Here is a 23,244-nt window from a genome sequence, read left to right on the forward strand (position 1 = left end):
GCTGAGAGGACACGTCAGTCATTCAATATTTATAAACATTATCCTCTTGTATCAGGAGTGGGGGATGACGTGATCTGGTAGAGGGTCTTGTTGACCATGAAAATGAGACTCGGGACAGGGAATAGGTGGAGGAGAAAGGATACTTATTTTGAGGACATCTGGAGGTTCTTTACTCCAAATGGGATTCACCTATATTTGTACCTTTAAACGTAGTTGCCGTTGTCTCTCACCAGAATTTTCCTACTTTAGTACTAATTATTTGGAATTAAGCCGACTATGTATATTCAAGGATCTACCAAGTCAGTCGAAGAGCAAGAACTGAGTCTACATAGAGGCAGAGATAGAGCAAATCATGGAAGAAGGGCAATCATTTATGCCTCTTTTGATCTCATTCTAGGGGAGAAAATGGAGGCTTACGGTGGATAAGTTACTGGCCAAGTGAAGTATACTGGTGTCAGAGACTTAATAATAAACACTGTAGTCCATATAGACATTTGATCTACTGTTAGTCTCCACTTGTCCTTGCTGTAAAGCATTGCTTAGAGCAAGCTTATCCAACCCATGGCCTGGGCTGCATGCAGCCCAGGACAGTTTTTAATGCAGCCGAACACAAATTTATAAACTTTCTTAAAACATTATGAGATTTTTTTGTAATTTTTTAAAAATTTACCTCATCAGCTATCGTTAGTGTTTGTGTTTGTTGTTGTTGTTGTTTGTTTGTTTTCTGTTTGTTTTAGACGGCGTCTCCCTCTCGCCAGGCTGGAGTGCAGTGGCACCATCTTGGTTCACTGCAACCTCCGTCTCCCAGGTTCAAATGATTCTCCTGCCTCAGCCTCCTGAGTAACTGGGATTACAGGCACCTGCCACCACACCCAGCTAATATTTGTATTTTTAGCAGATAAGGGATTTCACAAATTTGGTCAGGCTGGTCTCGAACTCCTGACCTCGTGATCCACCTGACTCGGCCTCCCAAAGTGCTGGGATTACAGGCGTGAGCCACCACTCCTGGCCTGTATTCATGTATTTTATGTATGCTCCAAGACAATTCTTTTTCTTCCAATATGGCCCAAGGAAGCCAAAAGATTGGACAGCCCTGGAATTCTTGCATCGTGGTCGGAAGAACATAGATGCCCAGAGCAGAGAAAACTGAGTCAAGCGTCAAGGCCAGGTTGGGTGCGGTGGCTCACACTTGTAATCCCAGCACTTTGAGAGGCTGAGGAGGATGCATCACTTGAGGTCAGGAGTTTGAGGCCAGCCTGGCCAACATGTCAAAACCCCGTCTCTACTAAAAATACAAAAATTAGCCAGGAGTGGTGGTGGGTGCCTGTAATCTCAGCTACTTGGGAAGCTGAGGTGGGAGAATTGCTTGAACCCAGGGAGGCGGAGGTTGCAGTGAGCTGAGATCAGGCCATAGCACTCCAGCCTGGGTGACAGAAGGAGACTCCATTAAAAAAAAAAAAAAAAAGAAAAGAAGAAGAAAAAAAAGAGTCAAGGTCAAGGTTTCATGAGGGCAGGGCTATCCTGTCGCTTGATTCTGCTTTACCAGGGTCTGGTCTGGAAGAGCACGTGCTGAACCCTCTGAGAACACTGCAGTGTAGACCAAAGAATTTGGGCAGCATCACAGAAACTAAAGAGATAGTTATGAAAGATAACTGTGGAGAGAAAAAGCATCTTCTCACAAGTTTTTTTTTTTTCTTTTGTTCAGGTTTATGTAGCAAATGTTATAACACACTGAGTTTAATTTTCACATAAGACCAATTTTTCCCATGGGAATCAGAAATCATTTCTTTTTTTGTTCGTTTCTCGTATCGTGATGCAGCCCTCCCTAGGAATGATTTGTTGTATAGGCGGAAAGCTTCCCACAGATATATAAAAAATGAGACAGAAAAGGAAGTCCTGTCTGTGTCTTTTGACTCCATTTTTTTTTTTTGTTCGGGGAATGTCTGCTTTGGACCATGATGCAAGAGCTCCTTTTGACATAAACTCTCAGCAATATTTTACAGCGGGGGCAAGTGTAGACTAACAGTAGACCAGATTGCTATATATAGCATTGTATTTATTGTTCTAAAGGTCACCTGATTAAAACACATCACATGCGCCAAATCTTGTGACTGTATGCACAAACTCTTTAGAAAATATATGTTTAAAATTATGATGTTGTGTATGTTCATGAACACAAATATATAAATACATGTTTCATTGTGCTTAATATGTGTAATATGTTACATGCCATTTATGTAATATATATATTTAACGTGTGTATTTATGCACAAATGTATATGTATACAACAATATATGCATATGGTCAAGGGAAAACAATTAAGCCTATAATTATGCTTACAACTCCAGATTTCCTAGGATGTAGTCATCATGATGCTATTGCAAAGAAATTGAGGTTTAAAGGATAGTCATATGACCTTAAAAAATTCCCCCTTAACTAGGCTCCAGATAAAATGACATAAGATCTCTACATTCACACGATTTAAAATTTGTTTAACAAAATATCATTACAACAGAATGATGCATTTCAGAATATGATATAAAGGGATTGTTGCATATGTGGCTGAAAAATTTAGAATATGATTTGTAAGTAAAATTTAAAATTTGTGTTAAGAAGCATTTTTGATTTTAGATGCATGCCCCAAACATTTGTACCTATATCAAAACCTGGCCTACTCGTTCTTTTATTACCTCTACATTAGCATAATTTTAAATACAAATTTATTCTGAAGAAATGAGTGACATACACAAAGATTTATGTAAAATGATGTTCACAGAAGTATTATAATAAAGAAAAATGCACTAAAACTAAAATTCTATTGGGAAAATGATTAGATGGAAAGTACAGTGTGATATATCTATATGACAATGCCACATCATTGTTAAAGAAATCATATTTCAGAAGAACAATTTAAGGAAAGGAAAGTATTCATGACAAAAGTAAAATGAACAGAGTAATATATAAATAGCACATATAATTCCAATTTTGAAAATACATTCCACATACACACAAACAACTCAAAGACTGGGAAATAAATATGCCAAAATGATAAAAACAATTGCTATTCAGCAGTAAAATGATAGGCTATTTTAATTTTCTTCTTTATATACTTATTATTTCCAAATTCTTTAAAATGGATGTGAATTATTTTTATAATCAGAAAAAAAAGACTACAACGCAAAGTAATTTAAAAGACTGTTTAAAGACTAATCCTTCAAATTACCTAAAACCCCACCTGGCACCTGTCCCTACTCCTCAGTGAAGCTTGGTTATGCAGTCGTGTTCAAATGTCCAGTGTCCCCTAAGCCCTGGACCAAGCCAAGTGCTAAAGAACATGCTATTTTCCCAAAATAAATGGTGAGATGAGGACAGGCTCTGAATACTGAGCATTGTAAATATTTATTTTAATTATTAATAACAATATTTCGATTTAGAGGATGCTTAATAAAATAAGAATAAACTGTGTTCATACTAAGTCCCTAGCTGTTGCAGGTTCATTTAGGTCCCAGCATAACAATTATTTACATTTAGTATAAACTAATTTACTGTTATTATCATTTTTATTAACGTCATCAATTTCTGATTCACTTTCACACATTCCAGGGAAATCAACGACACTAATTTTCCAGCCTGTAACTTGTGTGTAACAACTGAGCCTGGTGTATATCTCTCAGACAAAATTAATTCTCTCTTATTTTAGTTGTTTCAGGTTCAATGCTGATCAACTGAAATTCAAAACTCTGTTTGTTGTTTTTCATTTTTTGTTTTTGTTTTGTTTTGTTTTGTTTTCCTGAAATACAAAACCTCCTACACAGGAGTTACTGCAACTGCATCAAACGAAAGGCAAATTCATGTACTTATTAAGTTTTCTCTGAAAGAAACACATTATATCCAAGAGTGAAGATGCCTCTTTTTTTTTTCTTTCTTTCTTTTTTTTAAACAAAAACAAAAACAAGTGCCAGGTGACAGCATCAATAAACACTAGCACTGCATACTCTAAGGAGGACTTTCTACAAATATTTTTAAAGGCTCCTTTTGGCTCTGAATAAAGCAATATACTGGGACAGCCACAGGAGCATGAGTGGAGCTGTGAGAAGCTATAATCCGAATACGCTAAGAAAATGTAAGCAAAAAATTGCAAATAAAACTGCTTATATTCATGTAACTTGTTTGGCGACAGCCGTAGAGCATAAGGAAAGCTGCTATAACTCATAACAGCATCTTGTAATAAAACAGCTCTATGCATCCCTCTCAAACTGCTCAGTGCTCACATCTCATCAGATGGCTGAGTAAGCACTACGCTTTGGGACAGTAAATCTGTTTCCAATATGGTCTACATTCACAGATACGCGCTTTAGTATTCATCCGAAGACACTTCCAGCTAAGTACTTATAAAGAAAGGGTAATCATATATTTAAATATCAGGATGCTATTTTCTCTGTCTATTTTAGTAATCTAGTTCACACTAGAGCAAACCTAAATGGATGTCAGGAAACCTTCAGCAAACTCAACTCTGACTCGCAGCACAAAATCTCCCCTACAAGGGTCTCCGGGAAGCCTTGGCTTCTGCTCCCATAATACCGTGGTTTGTCTACCAGGTCATTTCTCTATGGTATTAGCATTATAAGACTCTTTTAGCCTCTCCTGGAGTAGCTTGTGGGTTTCCTGAGAGCATGGACTACCTTCTTAGCATCTGTATCCCCAGGTCTCAAACAAAACTAGGGACAACATGAACCTTAGGTTAAGTGTTTGTTGACAGAGTGATCTCCTGCAGCTTAAAGTCATAGCTTGGATTTGAGGTTCTAAAGCCTTTCCATAGCCCTAAGGTTTGAAAGGGGTGAGGATAAAACACATAGCAGAGGTTTTTCCAACTGTTTGCAAACGTTCGTTTTTCTGAGGGGTTCATCTTGGTTTGAGCTTTGGGAGAGATTGTGCCTATTCTATAGATGTTCCTTGACTTACGAATAAACCCATCATATGTTGAAAATATGGTAAGTCAAAAGTGCATTTTCGACTTACGATATTCTCAATTTACAACAAGTTTATCCGGACTTAATCCCATCCTAAGTCAGAAGAGTGCTGAATGCATATCACTTTTGCATCATAGTGAAGTGGAGAATTGTAAAGCAGGGACCATCTGTAGTATCAACCCAGTGGGGTCAGAGAAAGGTAGAGCGGCCATCTTTGTTCTTTCCTTTCTTCTTTCTGGTATCAGATCCATAGCAAACTTACCTGCTTCAGTGTAGGGATACAAAATAGAAGACTTCCTGGAGGACACAAGGATCATTCTATAGGAAGGTGATATTGTGATTTGTTTTTTTGGGGGGTTTTTAAAATAACTTAACCCCCACCCCCACCCCCACAAACACACACAATATAGACATTTAAGTCCCTACAAAATTCAGTAATTCAGAACTCCAGGCAATTCTAGTGATACTTTTATTAAGTGTCAAGGTTGGGCTTTGATGATTCTGAGCTCTGAGCAGGAATGCCCTCCCACCCCTTCACTCCCAAAATGGTTTCCCTGTGTGGCTTCAAGTTAGAAACTAGAGAAATGAAAACACTGTGCTCTCAATTCTAAGCTTAATCTCCTTGCCAGACTTCATTTCTTAGAGAGAGAACACCATGGGCAGAGCCTGACAGCATATTTACATGAGGAACATTGTGAGATTTGGGCCACAAGCAACGTCGCATCCAGCCAAGTGATAACCAGAATTCAGAGCTGGAAAGATGTTGGCCCTGTTTCTGGGTGAACACAGACTGTCTCTGATGGGCAGCGTGGCCTGAGGGGAACACAGCACTCTTGGAGGCTGCTGGATTCAGTCTCCTGGGCTGAGACAGCACATCTCACAGGAAGTCCCTGTCAATGCATGATCAAGTCTGAGCACAAGATGATTTTCTAATAGGGCTGAGGAGTTTACAAAGTAATTTAGGCATTTCACCCACAGTAACAATTTGGTGCTAATAAACACTCTTTACAAAGTATTTTGTCCTCATTGAACTTCACCCCTAGAATAATACTGGGTGTAGGAACTTTATCTAGGATACCAATTGTACAGAAGATGACTCTGGCCCAGGGAGACTTGTCTCAGACTTGTCCCATGTTGCATGGCTCACTGTGATCAGGATTAGGCTTAAAGCTAGGTCATCCTGCTTCAGAATCTGTGCTTTTCTACTGATTTTAAGGATTTCAGAGAATCTGAATTGCTGAAAGATTGGTGCAGAGGAATGAGTGAGGAAGGAGGCATGAGGTGGAGAGACGGGTGCCTGGGTTCCTTGGCAGGACAGGACTTTGACTTACTCGGATCCTTTCTCTCTATTCACACAGGAAAGAGCAGGAGAGAGACGGTGGATGAAGAGGTCTAGGCAAGGATGGGTGAGGACGCAGGAAGGAGCTGAAAGCTGCAACAGGCAGAGAATGACCCACCCCATCATTTAACAAGGGTGAGGAGGTGACAAGGATCTCCTTTTGTTCAGAGAAGGGAAAGGAGCTAGCTGCAAAAGATAGCAACAGCAAAGAGAGCCAAGGACCACAGTCTCAGTGTTAACATTGTATGGATACTGGAGAGCAAAGGAGAGAATTTCCAGCTTGTGCTTTCTACTTTTCTTTACTCTTGCTAAAATAAAAACAGATTTTTCTTTTTTTACTTAATGTGAATCTCAACTCTGAATTGAGAGGAAGGAACACTGGACCTCACCAGCAGGTGAAGTTGCTGGATGAATACTGAACTGGGCGGTGGGAGCTAGGGTTCTTGCTCTAAGTTTAGGAGCTTGTGTTACTTTGGTCACCACATAAGCTTTCTGAGTCTTAGTTTCCTCATCTCTCAAATGAGTGGCTTGAAACAGATGGTCCCTAAAGGTTTGTTCGGTTCTGATATTCTATGGTCATGGCATTTTTGAGAGTTTCCATACCCTCATCCTCTATGGTTTCCAGAGAAATTGCATCTGTCACATCAATGACACACCATTTATATCCCTCCCTTTATTTTTCTCCTGCTAAGGTGTTTTAATCCTGACAGTATAATAGAATAAATCACAGCCATCAAAGATGGGAGTGACACTGGCCACACACATTAGAGATAAACAGTCAAAAATCGCTCACCCGTGCCTTCCCCTTTGCCCACAGCCTCTGCTGTCTGACAACACTAAGCTTGAACTACGATTTCCATCTGGCTGCACAGATCTGAGCACCAAAATAGCCCTCTGCATTGTCTTAATAGCTGTAATGATACTCTGCCTTCCAGCAGCCTGCCTGTCCAGACCATCTCGACATATGGATTTGATTTCTTCCCTCTGGCGAGTGTTGCGGGAAGTATGGTTTTCACATAGTCAGTCAACAGACACTTTCTTGCACCTTCTATCACCAGCCACTGGAGTCCGATAGCTTGGGTTTGATTCTCTTTCCAGCCCTTTTGTACAAGTTACCTGCCCTTAGTCAAGAAACTAACCTCTCTAGACTTTGGTTGTCCTTAAGCATTGTGATGATTTTCATGTAACTTTACAAGGAACAGTGAGGCATACAGTTAATGTTCAGTAAATACTGTTCAGTCATTAACATTATTGCTAACAACTCTTCTATGTCTGTGTTAGACAAGAGAAAGAGGGTATTATGGTGTTACAGAATTGGGAAAATGAATGATGGTGACAGAAAATTCCAGAAAGACACAGTTCCCAGAATAATTGGTCTGGGGGCTATATAAATGATACAAATAGTTGATTTTAATGATGAGCCCTTATCCACTGTTTTGTTTTGTTTTCTCATCACTTGGCTTAGCTGGCATCCCCGCATCTATCTGTTAAAGCTACCTGTGAACAAGAAACTATGATGTTCCGTACAACCAGGGATGTGTGGGTTTGTGGACAACAGAGGATTTTCTAGTTTTTTTTTTTTCTTTTTTCTTTTTTTAAGATTCTTTCCTCTTACAGAAAAGGGGCTATGTTACGCCTGAATTAAATCACCTTTCAAAAGCCAAGAAGCAAATCATTGTCCCCTAAGGATGACTGAGGGGCAAGAAGCCAGTACTTACCGTGTGTCTCAGGCAAGTTGATAGAAGCTAGAGAAGACCACCTGGTTTGAGATAAAGTACAACAGGGTTGAACCCACTGCTCTGTTCCAGAAAGCAAGACTTATGGAAAAGGGCCACGATCTGATTGAAACGTGCTTTCATTGTGCTCCACAAAATAATCATTGCTTGTATCTATAATTCTCACTGAATTGAATATAAGGAATAGACTACTGCCGTTAGTGTTTGAACGCACTCAGAGTCTCCAAACTTCTGTCAGACACACCAACACTTCCTCTAGGAACTGGGATGCTGGTTCCCCTTAAGCAACCCCAGGTAGCTTTTGTTGTCCCAGTTTCCTCTCTTACCATCTTTGCATTTGTTTTCCACTGAGAAGCCAGCAACTTCTTCAATAATGTAAATTATATTATATTGCTCTGGAACTAAACATCCTCCACAAATTCCCACTGTCCCCTTAGCTCTGATGATCATAATCTCTCAACCTCAGTTTTTCCATTTTTAAAATGGGGATATTATTGACTGAATACCTGTGAGGTGCATTGGAGGATCCCTGGCACCCAATGACGTACTCAATGCAGGGTGTTACTGTTATCATTAACAAAACAAAACCTCTGTGAAAGAAGATGCCTTCTGTTCATTTCATCCCTGACACAGTCCATGTATAAAATGTGCCGAACCCCTACCATAGAATGCTGAATGCTTCCAATTCTGTGAAGGATGGAAAACAAATAGCTTACAGTATCAAGTCACCACATTTAAAGTTCTATGAGTCATCATCCTCTTGAGATGTAAACTGCGATTGAACAAAAGTAACTTGTTCGCATGATATTATTTATATATTTCCTGGTTTTTTAAGCAAGCTGTCTGGTTGATAAAAAGACCTTGTAAAGACGTTCTAAAATCTGAGGCTGAAACTATAGCATGTGTTGTTATTACTGTTTTTGTTAGCCACTGAGTAAATATGCAGGGTGGGTGCTTATAGGATCTAGAAGAGAAACAAAATGCTTGTCGGCTTTCAATCAGGGATTGGCTAAAAATACACTGTGACATGCAGTGCACAGGTTTGTCCTAGAAAGCTCTCACGGCGTCCAGACGGCCACGTTGCAGCTCTGGCTTTGTTTGGCAACAAAGATCACTTAATCATACATGAGAGAGTGGGAGATTCAGGCAAACCTGAATGAAAAACCTTGTCTTCCAATATCCAATGTCCTTCCCAGTCTATCCTGGTAGAACAGAAATAGCACAGGGCAAAAGGTTGCCTTTTGGAGAGGAGGAAAAGAGCCACGGTGGTCAGGGGCAGTGCAGGGAAGAGCTTTGAGACTGGCAATGACCCCTCTCCATGCTCGTGCATGATAGGATCCCCTGTTCAACAACTATTTATTAAATGTCACGTACATGGCAATATGGCTGGTTCTAAGGGAGATGGAAACATGAGTGAGGCACTGTCTTTCAAGGAATTTACAGGGTATGTTTATGACTTCCTATTCGCACTTTCTGAAATCTGAAGTGACAGCTCTGAAGAGGGAAAAACAATATCAGGTTTGCTAAGCATGTGTTTAGAAAACTCCCATGTACTCAAAACAACAATGGCAACAAAAAATTCAACCAGGATACTCCATAATATTTTTGTAACTGTCATGTAAATCCAAAACTATCCTAAAATGAAACGTTTACTAAAATTCTTTTAAAAAATGAAACAAACCATCAAATAAACAAAGAAAAAAAATCACACAGTTTCTTATGGAAAACAAATAAAATAAGTTACAAATATTTACTAAGTACCAAATCACATCTGTAACTCAAGCTCAGTGCCTTCTTTTTAAATCTACAATCTCCCAAGAAGTCCTGCACTACACACCTGCCCTACAGATAGTCTTCTTTTGGTCTACACAGTGACTTTTAAAAATGAATTAGATGCCAAACGTCTTAACCCAATTTGTACTGAAAGCAGAGGCTGAGACTGAGGCTGTGAACAAGGAATTGACTGGGGAAGTGATTCAAAAGAGCAAGAGTAAGGAACAGTGGCAGAGACAAGGAAAGGGAAGCCAACACAAGGATGAGTTATAGAGTCAGCCACTGCTGCTGTGGGTGCCTGATCAGGATGGTGGTGGACCTTCCCGGGAGCCTTAGGCTGTGCGTCTCAGCATGAGGGGAAGAAGCATTTATCAACAGCTTCTTATCTTCTGGCTTCTGAACCCATCATTCAAGGAAATCCCACAGCTGCTAACTTCCTGCACTTCGTGGGTTGCGTATGTGTAATTGTCCTGCTCCTCAAGGGCATTTAGCACTTTATTGTCAGAAAAATCTGCGGCCAGGATGTTGTGCAAAAAGCCTATTTAAACTGTTCCACAAGTGACCATTACAGAACCATTTTAAATCAGGGGATTTTATATAAAAATAAATCCAGACTGCTCAATTTTCTTGAGGAACTGGGAGATCTAGCAACTCTAGACCTGAGTTCCCTGGAAGCACCAACCGGCCAGCCCTGAGAGACGTCGCCTGGCCATACAAACTTCAAATCAGAACAGTCCCCACCATGATGCACAGTTGACAACCTGGCCTTCTTCACCCATTTATCTTAACTGCCTGGTCCTTGTGAGTAGGGGACTTTTCACCTTTATTTAGCTATTCATAGTCTTGATACATATTCACATTGAGAAGGAGATAGAGACCCACCATTTTAACACAATCTTTCCCTACTGACTTCATCTTTCAACACAAATGTAACTTGATCATTTTCTTCCAATGGTAGGTCCAAATTCATCACGACTGCTTTGATTTTGAAGATGTTGGATCAATTAACATAATCAATTGTTACCTGTTACATTCCAAGCCAGGTAACTCAATTAAAACCTCATTTTTAATGTTTGACATAATGTGGGCTGAGAGGCAGGGGTGCCAGAAGAATCAGTCCACCTGCTTCTTCTGACTCGGAAACAAGGAGGTGGACTATGGCACCAAGGGCCTGCAATGCCTAATACACCAGCAAATGGTTACTCCACAGTGGTTTAGAAACACTGCATAATGAGCTTCGGTTACATTGCATTTATTAACCCAAACCCTTGAAGAATCAGAAGACTCTAGTATGAGCTTCTGAGTGAAAAGTGAGATTCTAAGTCACTATGCTAAGTATGAGGTCCTGTAAGCTTGAAATGTCATCAGTTACCAAAGAAATATTATATTCTATAGAGTGTGTCCTTTTACACTCAAATCCCTTGAGACATTTTATTTATATAAAGATATGGTTTTTAAAAATGCTGATGCCTGGCATTAAAAAATGCCTCCCTGCTACAGTTTGGGATTTAATTAGTCTTGGGTGACACTAGGACGTGCAGACTTTTCAAAACTGCCCAGGAGAGTCCAATGAGTCACCACTGGTCTAGAAACAAAAACGGCATGGACTGTGGCCACAGTCATTGTCCCCTTACCACTCAGCTAGGACAACTCAGCACTTTGCTGTAGCCTCCCTGCTGTTCAATCTCTGGGTTTGTGAAGCAGAAAGTGTTAACTGGGTCAGCTCTGTGCAGAGCTTTTGCAGGGCAGACAAATGGAGTCAGAGTGCAAGCATTGAATGAAATGTCACCGTGAACTAGGAAGAATTTGAACCCAAGGCTGCCAGGAAAACAGGGGTCTTTTGACAGCTGTTGGTGTCACCTGAATTTGCAGTCATTTTGAGAGGGATTTGTTTGGCCTATGGATACTTATCCTGCAGTTGACTGGATCTTTATTTATTTGTTTTTATTTATTTATTTATTTCGAGGACATTAAAGTGGTATGCCCCCCTTCCATCAATGTTCCAGCTGCAGCCAATAGGTCCATAGAAACTAATTTAACCCACTGGAACTACTCTCTAAATAAATTCACCATTTTGGTTCAAAGTGCTACAAATAACGTCAGTGCTTTCATTCCCCATACATGGATTAGACCTTAACTGCACAAGGACAGAAGGAGAAGCACATATTATGAGGTGGCAGTGGACATGTGGGAATTTGAAAGAAAGTGCTTCAGACTATTTTTAAACTGAAATGTATCCCACTGGGACCGCAATTGCCCAGTGCCGACTATTCATAAATCAGGGTGAACACAAAGAGGCTTCACATTTTGTGGGTCTGGCCAAAGAAAAAGATCTGGGAAAGGAAGGAGAATCACAGATTTAGTTGAGTGAGAATGCATCAGAGCCCATCTGACTTTTCTCTGTGTTTTGTGTTTTTTTTCTTTTCCCCCCTCATTCTTGAAAAGATTTTTCTGTCTTGGAGAAAATGCATTAAACATAATGCTGATAGTAACTTTGGTAAAATATTCCAAATGTTATAAAAGTCTGTTGGACCTTATTAAATAAGTCTATATTACACTTATTTTTAATATTGTGGTGCACACTCAGTATTTGTTCTGATCACTCCCAGCAGAGATTTATTACTAAAGTACATCTGACTTGAGGTTGAGTGGAAAGGAAGGCAGTCAGTGCAGGAGGAATATTGAGTAACTTGGTAGTGTGAGAGAGTGGTTGCAGCAGAGAAAAAGGGAGCTTGTGAGATGTGCATGCCAATTAAGGCGCTCAAGAAATGAACATGTATTCATTTTGAGTACACACTAGCCCCCTCCTCTTCATATGTCCCTAGGGATGCTTCTGGAGTTGCCAGAGCTGAAAATTAAATTATAAACCTAAAACATGACATTGAAAATGTAATGTCTCCTTTGATAATATCAGTGTGATGACTCATCGGTGGGTGGGGCAGCGCCACTCCTGGACGCAGACTGTAAAGCATGGTAAGTCTGATCTCGGCAATTCTTCCATCTCTCACCTTGCAGTTTTCCCAAAGGTTCTGGTCAGAACGGCATCCCTGCACAGAGCACATGCGCACCAAAGACCTCCTATACATACCGCAGAGTAGACAGCTGCAGAGACACAATTGCAACATGTGGCACCAGCCAAGAAAAGCTGATAATGTTGCATCACCAATAATCAGAAAAAGGAACTGTTAGTGCAACTCAACATGGTAGTGTCAGAGTAAATGGCAGAAAACTTGCAAGTTGGCATTTCAAAAAGTGAGATTTGAAATGGTCATGCTGGACAGACATACCATCCACATTTTCTAAGTGGAGTCTGTTTCTGAGCTGTGCTTTCCATTTTTCTCATTAGAACAGGAAACAAGCCACTAAAAAGAACAAATTCTCTGGTAGTTGCATCTATGAGTCAGAGCACAAAACTGCAAAGCTCTTTGTTTATCTCCCTATTCATAGGAGTCATAGAATCCATGTGCTATGTATGCTGAGTCACTCATCAAGAGAATAATAACAACAATAACAACTCATTAAGGGCTATAAAAATTCAGAGGGCAGAAAGCTTCACCAAAGACGTGGACCACAGGTCACACCCTGTGGGATGAATAGGTTTGGAATAGGCAGAGAGGTATTCCACAAGAAAAAAATAGACATAAGAAGATCCATGATATTTGGCAGTTGTGAGAGCTTTCAGAGGTTTGGCATATAAAATAAAGGCCTGAGAGGAATAGGACTGGTGTAAGACAGAAGGCAGAAACGGGACCTGTAACAAACTGAAATGTCAATAGACAGGCACTTGATTCAAAATTCTAAAGAAACCCACAGGCCAAATGAAACCTATCTAGGGGCCAAATATGTCCTATACATTAACTTTGTGGCCTCTGATTTACGGGACAAAAAGGAGGTCAACTCTGAGTGGTGGGATGGGGAATAAAACTCGCACTGTGTAATGACAGGTCAAGTTTGCACTGAGTGAATAGCACATGTAAAGGAAAGTAAGGTGTTCTTTTTTTTCCACAGTCTTTTCACAGGATTTTCTTCCTCTTCCTATTCCTTAATTACCTGCATTGTCATGTGAGCTTCTTATTTCTCTTCCTTGTACATTTTTTTTTCGCAGATGATCATACCAAGTCCCATGAAATTATTAGCTGTCAACTCCTAAATCTTTATCCAGCTCAAGCCTCTCTCCAGAATTTCAAGACTGAACAGCCACTGCCTATTAGACATCTGCACGTGGAGAGCCTACAGGATACCTACAATTCAAAAGGTTGACAGTTACCTATCCTATCTTAACCCACAAACCAGGCCATCCTCTGTCTCAAGCCCTGGTGATTGATGGTCAGTTGCCATAACCAGAAACTTCAGGGATGTCCTTGACTTTCTTTTTTCTTAGCCTGCTTGCCCCATCAGTTGCCAGAAAGTATTGGTTCTATCTTCTAAACATACTCAGCTTTGCAAATAAAGTTACCAATTGGCAGGGATAAAACATACACTCAGTTGAACACACACACACACACACACACACACACACACACACACAGAACTCACATCTACTTAGTCTCTGATTTATTTAGTCCATGATAGAGAATAAACAATGGTATCATGGTCCACACAGAGAAAGGGCAGATGCAGCATAATCTCTTCTCTATTTTTTCCTTGCCTGGGATCCATATGGAGTGCTCTGTAGCTGGTGCTACCCTTTGCATAGGCAGGAATCTAACAAATTAAAAAAAAAATACAAATTCTTATTGCAACACTATATTTTTGTACTTAGGTTTATGTCCCACATTCCAGAAGAACTTGAACTAACAATCTATGTACTTCCACTTAAGGGGTTATTTACAAGCATTGACCTTTCCTGGCTCTTTAAGTAAACTCAGCATCAGAAAGGCAATATTCTCTTTGCAGGAGAAAAAAGCAGTCAATGCCCAGGAGTCTCAGAACAGTATATCTGCCTCTGCTTTTAAGGTATCCTAAAAAGCCAACAGTCAGGGGCCAGGTACAATGGCTCATGCCTGTAATCCCAGCACTTTGGGAAGCCAAGGTGGGTGGATCACCTATGGTCAAGAGTTCAAGACCAGCTGGACCAACATGGAGAGACCCTGTCTCTACTAAAAATACAAAAAAAAAAAAAATTTAGCCAGGTGTAGTGGCACATCCCTGTAATCCCAGCTACTTGGGAGGCTGAGGCAGGAGAATCACTTGAACCCAGGAGGCGGAGGTTGCAGTGAGCCGAGACTGTGCCTTTGCACTCCAGCCTGGGCAACAAAAGAAAAATTCTGTCTAAAAAAGCCAACAATCTTTTTATTTCAACATTTCTCAAACAATCTCTGCTACCTTAGTTCAGGCCACCAGGCTCCCTTGCTTAGATGAAGACACAACCCGTGACTGACCACCTTGCCTCTCTCTATGAGCTGAAACCAGTATTGTCTCCCTGAAATGTCTTCATGACTGTTTCTCTCTGGCACTCTAGCTCATCCAACCTACACTTCTTTGACATCCTTGGAACAACTAACTGTGGTCACCTCTGGACCTTTTCACATGCCATAACTCTTGCCTGAACACTGTCTTGCCTCTTTGATTGTCTGACCTCCTCCCCATCCCTCAAACATATGCAAGAAGGTCCCCAATTTCTGGGATGCCATTCTGGTCACACAAAACTGGGTTAGAGGTCTCTGCAAAACCATCCAATATTTTCCCTTTTGTAGTGTTTTTTTTGTATGGTACTTAGTTACATATCAATTATATCTTACCATTTTAAAACTGCCAAGCTGTGTGAGGTTAGAAACCATGTTTACCTTTTTTTATTGTTGTAAAGGCAGTTGCCTTTTAGGAACTTACAGTTGCCTTTTAGGAACCCCTGAAATATTTCTGAATCAATTTGAGGGAAGTGGAAAAAATAAGGCCGTGTTTTAAAAACTCAAAACCATCCAAGATATGGAAAACGTGCCAGAAGAAAAAATTAGGGAAAGAGGCAATTGAAGTGCTGAAGCAATTGTCCAGTGTTGAAATGTTGGAAACTGCCCACAGAATGAGAAACTTGGAACTGAGATAAATGAAGCAGGAATAATAGGTGTGATTTGACAAGCATCAATATAAAGAATCAAGAAAAAAGAGGTTTGGAAGACTTTATCTAAAATGCAAGGCTGTGATACCATTCCCCAAAGCTGAGAAATGAAAAACGGAAACAAATTTTGAAGGAAAGACAATTAAATTTGCTACTTGTATACGTAAAGATAAAATATTCCAAGGTCCAGTAGCAAAGTGGATGTGAAGCTTATAATATGGTTTGGCTGTGTCCCCACTCAAATCTCATCTTGAATTGTAGCTCCCATAATCCCCATGTGTGATGGAAGGGACCTGGTGGGATGTAATTGAGTCATAGGGGTAAGTTTTTCCTGTGCTGTTCTCATGATAGTGAATAAGTCTCATGAGGTTTGACGGTTTTATAAAGGGCAGTTCCTCTGCACACGTGCTCTTGCCTGTTGCCATGTAAGATGTGCCTTTGCTCCTCCTTCACTTTCCACCATGATTGTGAGGCCTCCCGGCCATGTGGAACTGTAAGTCCATTTAACCCCTTTTTCCTTATAAATTACCCAGTCTCAGGTTTGTCTTAATTAGCAGCATGAGAATGGACCAATACAACTTAGAAAGACCACCGAAGGGGAGCCTTAAACTTCAATCTCACTAGCATTAGGAACATTTGCTATTGGGCCAGTTAGTGTTTATGGTCTACTTCAGCGATGAGAGTCTTTCTTTCCTATGTGGAGTTCATTCCATCAGGTTTAGGAGGCACTCACTGTAAGCTACCTTGAAGCACAGGATAAACCTACATCCAAGACGTGGCCAGCTACAGCCATAAAATGGTAGATATAGGTATTATCAGCACGTGTCCCATGCCAGGCCAGCCTGAATATCTATGTGGAGAATATTCTGCTGAAAATAGCAAAATAAACCCCAAACATATATATAAACAAGGGACTCTTTCCAGTGATGTTACCAAATGAGAGAATGTGAGAGTGGGGGTGATCAGCAGACTTCTTCAAAGAGATCTCTCCGAAGAATAAAGCCAATATATGAGAATGAGAATCTTGTGAGAGATGATAAGTGTGAGGGCAGATGCGTTCTTAGATTATCTGGTGATGTCAGCCAAAACATTATCCTTTCAAGTAAGCTAATTTGAACTGGAATACTATCATTTGTAAATGAAAAAGTCTTTAGAAGTAGAAGTAGTGACCACTGAAGAGTCCTATGAATAAGAGTGTTCTAAAGAAAGTGCCATGGAGAAGAATAGTATAGGATTAGGGTGAAACTCTGGGGAATTTCCAACAAGAAAGAGCAGGAAAAGGAAGGTAATTCAAAGAAAGCTGGATACAAAGTTGAATGCAGAATTGACAATAGATAATTACTGGGAGGATAACAATTGAGCAAACATGAAGATAGTTGCCAAATGGCTAAAGTTATTGAAAAATATAGACATATTCCTAGAAGGGTAGTATCAACAATGAAAATCTGCAACATTGACTCTCTGACATAGATTCCAAATTATTGCACATAAAGTGATGAAAACAGATTAATTTTATCCAGCATTTGTATGGATTAAGTCTACTCTTAATTAAACTCATTTCTGAAATATGTGTGCATTTACATGCCATAAAATGCACACCCAAAAAAAGTGTTTGAATCCTATGACACTACCTTAGAGCAGGTTTTCCAATCTATTTTTTTTTAACTTGTAAAATTGTCTGACTAGCAACTCTCTTACAGTGCGTTGGCATCAGTTGACAGTTGTTAGATAGTATCTTTCATTCCTGTCTAAAAATAAGAAAATAACGTATGAGTTATGTTCATCTTTGGGAACAAAATGTATGGTGGATGAGAGTCAGACACAGTCTATCAACAAGCTGGAAAAAAAGAAGTTCTGAGTTTGAAAATGCCAGAATTTTTGCAAGTCACAGGAAACAAATCAAGAAGAAAGAAAAATTTATGTTGCACCAAAATATTATTAGGGTTGGAGAGCAAGTGATCTCCACTTTTGCTGGTGGTAGGGTTAAAATGACAATAACTATAATGATAATTACTAGCACTTATTAAATGAAAGATAATGTCCAGATCATAATAAATACATAACTGTGAGAAATGAACCCAATTACTCTATGTGGTAGAGTTTTTACAGATGGAGAAAATGAGACTCAGTCGATGTTCTAGAATTTGGTCAAGATCACACTGATGGTACCCATCAGCACTGGGATATGGACAAAGTTGAACTCCAGAGTCTTCATTCATTACTCTTTTCCCATATGCCTCCCATATAAAACAACAAGGATTCAAGTTATCCAGCAAGAAGATAAAATTGAAAGGTTGTAGACTCTCTTTTTCTAAGGATTAAAAAAAAAAAATACAACCAAAGACTAGAAAGCGCTGTGTTATTCTTAGTTGAGTTATGAAAAGTAATCCTATCTAGAAGTGGGAAGATAAATGGAAAGCAATCTTCTCAAGGTACATTTCAGCCTTCAAAATATTGACCACACAAACTCTTGAAATGTACTAACATCTACAAGGTATTCTTTGTAGGTAAATTAAAGTGCTGAGGTTTTCAAACTAGAACCTTTTAACCATTATTTAGGTAGAGTGGAAAAATGACTATTTTAAGACAATGGTAGAGATAGAAATGTTTACAGATTTCCAGAGTATTCCCACAATTATTATATAAATTAATTGAATCAGTGCAGGTAGTACTCTAGCTCACTAGTGGTTCATGAGTTTTCAGCTCATTAACACTGTTTAAATGTACATTATGCCAAATTATACAGAGCAAAAGTTATTGTGCAAATGATTTTAAAGATCATAAGAGCAAGAACTAATTTATGGAGAACCAAAACCAAACCTAGCCTAAAATGTGTACGTGTGTGTGTGTGTGTGTTTATGTGCTTTTTAAAGCACATCAAAGAGTTGGTAGGATTTATTTCTTTGCTCTAACTGAATGAGAGAACTGATGCAAGCATACTTTCAAAAATTCAATCTTCCCCCAACTTTTTCTTTGACCTTGACCTAGACAGCCAGCCTGAGGTACAGAGAAAGAATTCAATCTTGGCCCCCTCTCAAGAGACTTGAACTGCTAACTGGAAAGAAGCACTTTTTGAGGAATAAGAGGCCTGGCTGAACTTGCTGGCCCACTGGGCCTTGGTTAGCACAGAAAAGAGTCAGTTCTGCTTACCTGAGCAATATCATTTAGATAGTGACACCTTTCTTGGTTAGTGTTCCAGGTGGACAGGTTGTGCAAAAAGGTAATGACCATAAGGGAGGACATAGAATCAGCGCTGACAGCCCAGTACACATCCCTGCAGTCGAAACTTTTTCCTACAGTGGTGTTGGTAGAGACGTATTATAGTCAGGAATGCTTCTGGAGAGTCAGGAATGATTGTGAGATGGAGGTGAATGGATGAGAACAGGAATTACATCAGCAGGGCTGGGAGCTGGTGGTGAATATTATATGTTCAATCAATACCATTAACTACAGTTCCTGTATTATTAAGAAAGATATAAAGGTATGGATTCTTGAAAGCCTTAGAAAGTGTACTTCATAGACTCTTTCCCACCTTTGACCAAGGATTTAATTATGTTTTTGTTTCTTTACTTATTTATTTGGGAGGTGATGAAACACATTGGTTTAAAACATAGTTCTTGAATCCAGTCCCTTAGGTTTGAAGCCTATCTCCAGCTCTTTCCATGTTTTCAACTTTGGATGACTTATTTAATCTCTCTCTGACTCAGTTTCCTTATAAGTAAACAAGGGAGTGATAGTACCCACCTCGCAAAGTTATTGTGAGCATTAACTGAGTTAAGGCAAGCAAAATGCTTAGATGGGCTCCAGACACAGAATACTCAACAAATGTTTGCCATTGTTCTTTTGTCATAGTTATTATTGTTGTTTGTTTAATATACCTGAAAACCATGTAGTAATCCTTGTGAAACACAGAATGCAGAGCACAGTCCCAGGCACACACACATGCAAAAGCAGAATTTACGTCCAACTCTAGACTCCTAAGCCCCAGGAGAACGTCTTGTATATCACATTGCTCTTCACCCTACCTCTGGGGTCCAAAACAAAACAAAAAAAAGACAAGCTTGTACAAACTGCCTGGGAACTTGGCCGACCTTCATTATTAAAAGTGGCATCTATTTCACAGGTGGGACTAGGGCTGGGTCTGACCAGGGATCAGACCACTGCTCACTTTTGTCAGATGCATTAGCTCTCAGACCACTAGGATGCTATTTAGTGCAGGATTAGTCATTTACTAATTACTAATTACTCCGGTGGCCACAGACCGAAGGTCAGCAATTTTCTTCCTTCACACCAGGAGGATCCAGCATAATAGAGGCCAGACAGGTGATTTGCATACTCAAGAGAAGAAGCCACAATAGAAGAAGGCAGAGGAGAAGTCTGTGTTGAAAGCAAGCAAAGATGAGCACAATTTGACCGGAGCTTCCGTAAGCTTCTCATGGGAACACCTGGCTCATTTCTCCTGCTGGGAGATGGCAGGTTCTTGCATTTGATACTTGAGTGGGCCAGGTGGGGTAACTGGACAAGGTCTGACTCTGGGCCTGCATCACTTTCGCTGGCTGGCAATTCTTTTCCACGCTGAGCATCTGTAGAGTCATCCAACTGTGTTTGCAAAACTTGGTTGTATGTGAGAAGTGTGTTTGTTTTATGATCAGTGTCTTGGGTTTTAAATAAGAATACTGCAGGAGATGATCCCACTATGATCCTTGTTAATGTACCTCTAGGCTAATAAGTACGGAGATGATCCTGCTCTTTGATTTCATGAATAAGAAAATAAAATGGGAAATGCATGACATTTAAAAAAAATTATTGTTATTACTGAGTGTAAAATTTATTTTAACCCTCTCTGTAGTGGCTAAGTTTCAAGTTGAATGTACTGCTTGCCAGATTGTATCTCCTGTTCCTTCTCTCCTTAAATATGTGCTTATTTACTTCCTGCAGAGTTCAATTTTAGAACCCATCAAAGTAGATCCACTCAGACTCTGACTACATTTTCATGCATAAATTCATAGACGTCTTCAGAAGGAATTGCACTTGCATATGCAAATACCTTCTGATGCTTTTTATTTCTACTTTTGGCCTGCACAGTTTTTAATTCATGCAAACACATTACACAAACAAATATGGGCTCAATAACAACATGCGGCATGTGTGAATTGTTAATTGCAAAGCTCTGAGTTTGATATGGCCAAGCAACCTCTATTATTATCAATGGAGGGGAACAAGACTAAACAGGAAGCATAAAGGTATATTTGACAATAAAATCCCAGTCCTTGGTTTTATTTTATGTAAATATTAATAATGGAAAAGGTGATAGGCCGATCCACAATTCAGCAATAACCTGGAAGCTACATCTCAGTGCACAATGATCCAGAAGCCAGGATGCACCTTTAATAAGACTCAGGAAGAAGAGTGAACATTTCAGTACAGAATTCTGAGACACAAAAACGTATGCAGCAACAACATAAATGAGACAAAATCTCCAGCAGAAAATGAAAGGCTTTCAACCACGTTGAACGTGCATCACCTTTCAAAATATTTGAGTTTCGTGTTAGTGCAGCTCTGGGAAACAACAGAGAGGTGTCCCAATTTTATTATATTGGAAATGTAAGCTCTCTCTCAGTTCATTAAGCCATGATTCTTCATATTTTCTTTTTTCCAATTGTCACTACCTGCAATTTCGGGAACGTTGAGAGCTTAACAAAGCAAAAACACTTGTTGAAGTTATAGATCAAAGGCATTTGATCCGGAGCAATTTTCAAGCAGCCTCTGCCCCCATTTTCTCATGGAGGAGGATCAGCATGTGCTTCATTTACATGAAGATAACTCAGAAAATAAGAAGGAAGATTAAATAAAAATTGTATCCTGCAAGAGTTATAATGGCAATGGAAACACAATTCTAACAGTTTCTCTGTTGATTTATTTTTTCAGTCCTCTGTTAAATATAAAAGCTGGAGCTAGGCTAAACCAAGAGTGTATAAAAAGATGTTATCTAGAACAACCTCTGGATTGTAGATTTATAAACCGTGGGCATAGTGCTAATTAATAATACACACACGTGCACACACACACACGTGCACGTTTTGTAATAAGTAAAAAATAGGAAAAGTAGTTTAAGGAAGCCGAGAAACCAGGACTAGAATTCCAAGCTAAGTTATTTCATTAGAAATTAAACCCATTGCCACATTTACTCCCAAGGACATGGAACAAGAAATAAAGAATCAGTGTTATAAAACAAATGATGCAATAACCTAGCAGAGCAGGGCTTAGCCCTTTGGTGCTGGCAGAGTGACCCTTCCCGAGGCATTCGGTAGAGTTCTGTGCCTTTGCTTGTAATTTTGCTGAGCCATCAATGTAAATTGCACACACAGCGAGGCTGGTACTAGTAAGACATGGAGCTAGAGAGTGAGCTTTGTCACACCACCTCTCAGCACTGCTTTGCTTTAGTCTACGTGTTGATGCATTTACAGCAACCCGGGAGAAGTGATAACAGAGCTCTTCATAAATATTGGACATGAAGAGAATGCCAACTGTTAGTGCTTGGGAGAAAAATATTCTCCTCCCAAAAGAAATCAAAACAGTATAAGAAAAGGAAAATTAAGGCTTGGGGAAAGTAGGAGGGATAATTACATCAGTGGAATTGGAAAATAACACACATGTGGCCACCTATGCTCCGAAACACAAAAAGAGAAACGTATAACTCAGAATTAACATCATATTTTAGTTGAAGGAAAAGGGTGTATTATTATACACTATTTCAAAGATGTTTTAACCAAGATACACCATTTGTTCAAGGAGAATCTAAGTGAGAAACCCAACGCGAAAAGGAATAGAAATTTGAGGCTTGTAAGTGGACTATGAGGAGAATAGTTTTGAAAAACCACAGATAATCTTAGGTTTTTCAGGATAGAGATTCACCATGGTGTTAGGAATATCCTTTATGGAACCAAGGGTCTGCTGTAGGGTACATCTGTCAAAACCCACCATGGTGAATCTCCAAAAGTAGCCACCAACCATGCAAATCAAGTAAGTTACACAGTTGAGAGCAAATCAGCCGGGGAAGACAAACCTTGTCTAGGAAACTCATCTGACTCCCGGTGGACGAGGTCTGTGACTCGGTTTCCATAGTGCATCCTGCTGTCATGATCATAGGCCTTCAGAGTCTCACTGGAGCTGTAGGATTTCTGTGTGGGCACGCGGCAGTCCTCACTGTCGAGAGAGGAGCTTGTGTAACGACACTCTTTGCCACAGCGTCCTCTGGTCAAAGAGCGGTGTCGCCGGTCCTTTACATCCATTATTCCAGATATGGTAGAATGCCGATGTTTTCAGAAAAGTCAGGCCTGAGTTTTGGCACTTGTCACTTTGCCACCTAA

General features: G+C 39.8%; 1 protein-coding gene across 4 annotated transcripts in view; it reads right to left on the reverse strand.

The window, feature by feature from the left end:
* Positions 1-23,244, reverse strand: part of TENM2 (teneurin transmembrane protein 2) — a 1,303,382-nt gene that overhangs the window by 952,713 nt on the left and 327,425 nt on the right. For all 4 annotated transcript variants that reach the window (XM_050794625.1, XM_050794624.1, XM_050794626.1 and 1 more), the window contains exon 3: positions 22,941-23,240. In XM_050794625.1, the coding sequence (XP_050650582.1) occupies positions 22,941-23,166 (226 nt within the window). In that variant the 5' untranslated portion in view covers positions 23,167-23,240. The remainder of the gene's footprint in view (positions 1-22,940; positions 23,241-23,244) is intronic.

Source organism: Macaca thibetana, chromosome 6 (genome assembly GCF_024542745.1).
Source record: "Macaca thibetana thibetana isolate TM-01 chromosome 6, ASM2454274v1, whole genome shotgun sequence".
NCBI classification, from domain to species: domain Eukaryota; kingdom Metazoa; phylum Chordata; class Mammalia; order Primates; family Cercopithecidae; genus Macaca; species Macaca thibetana.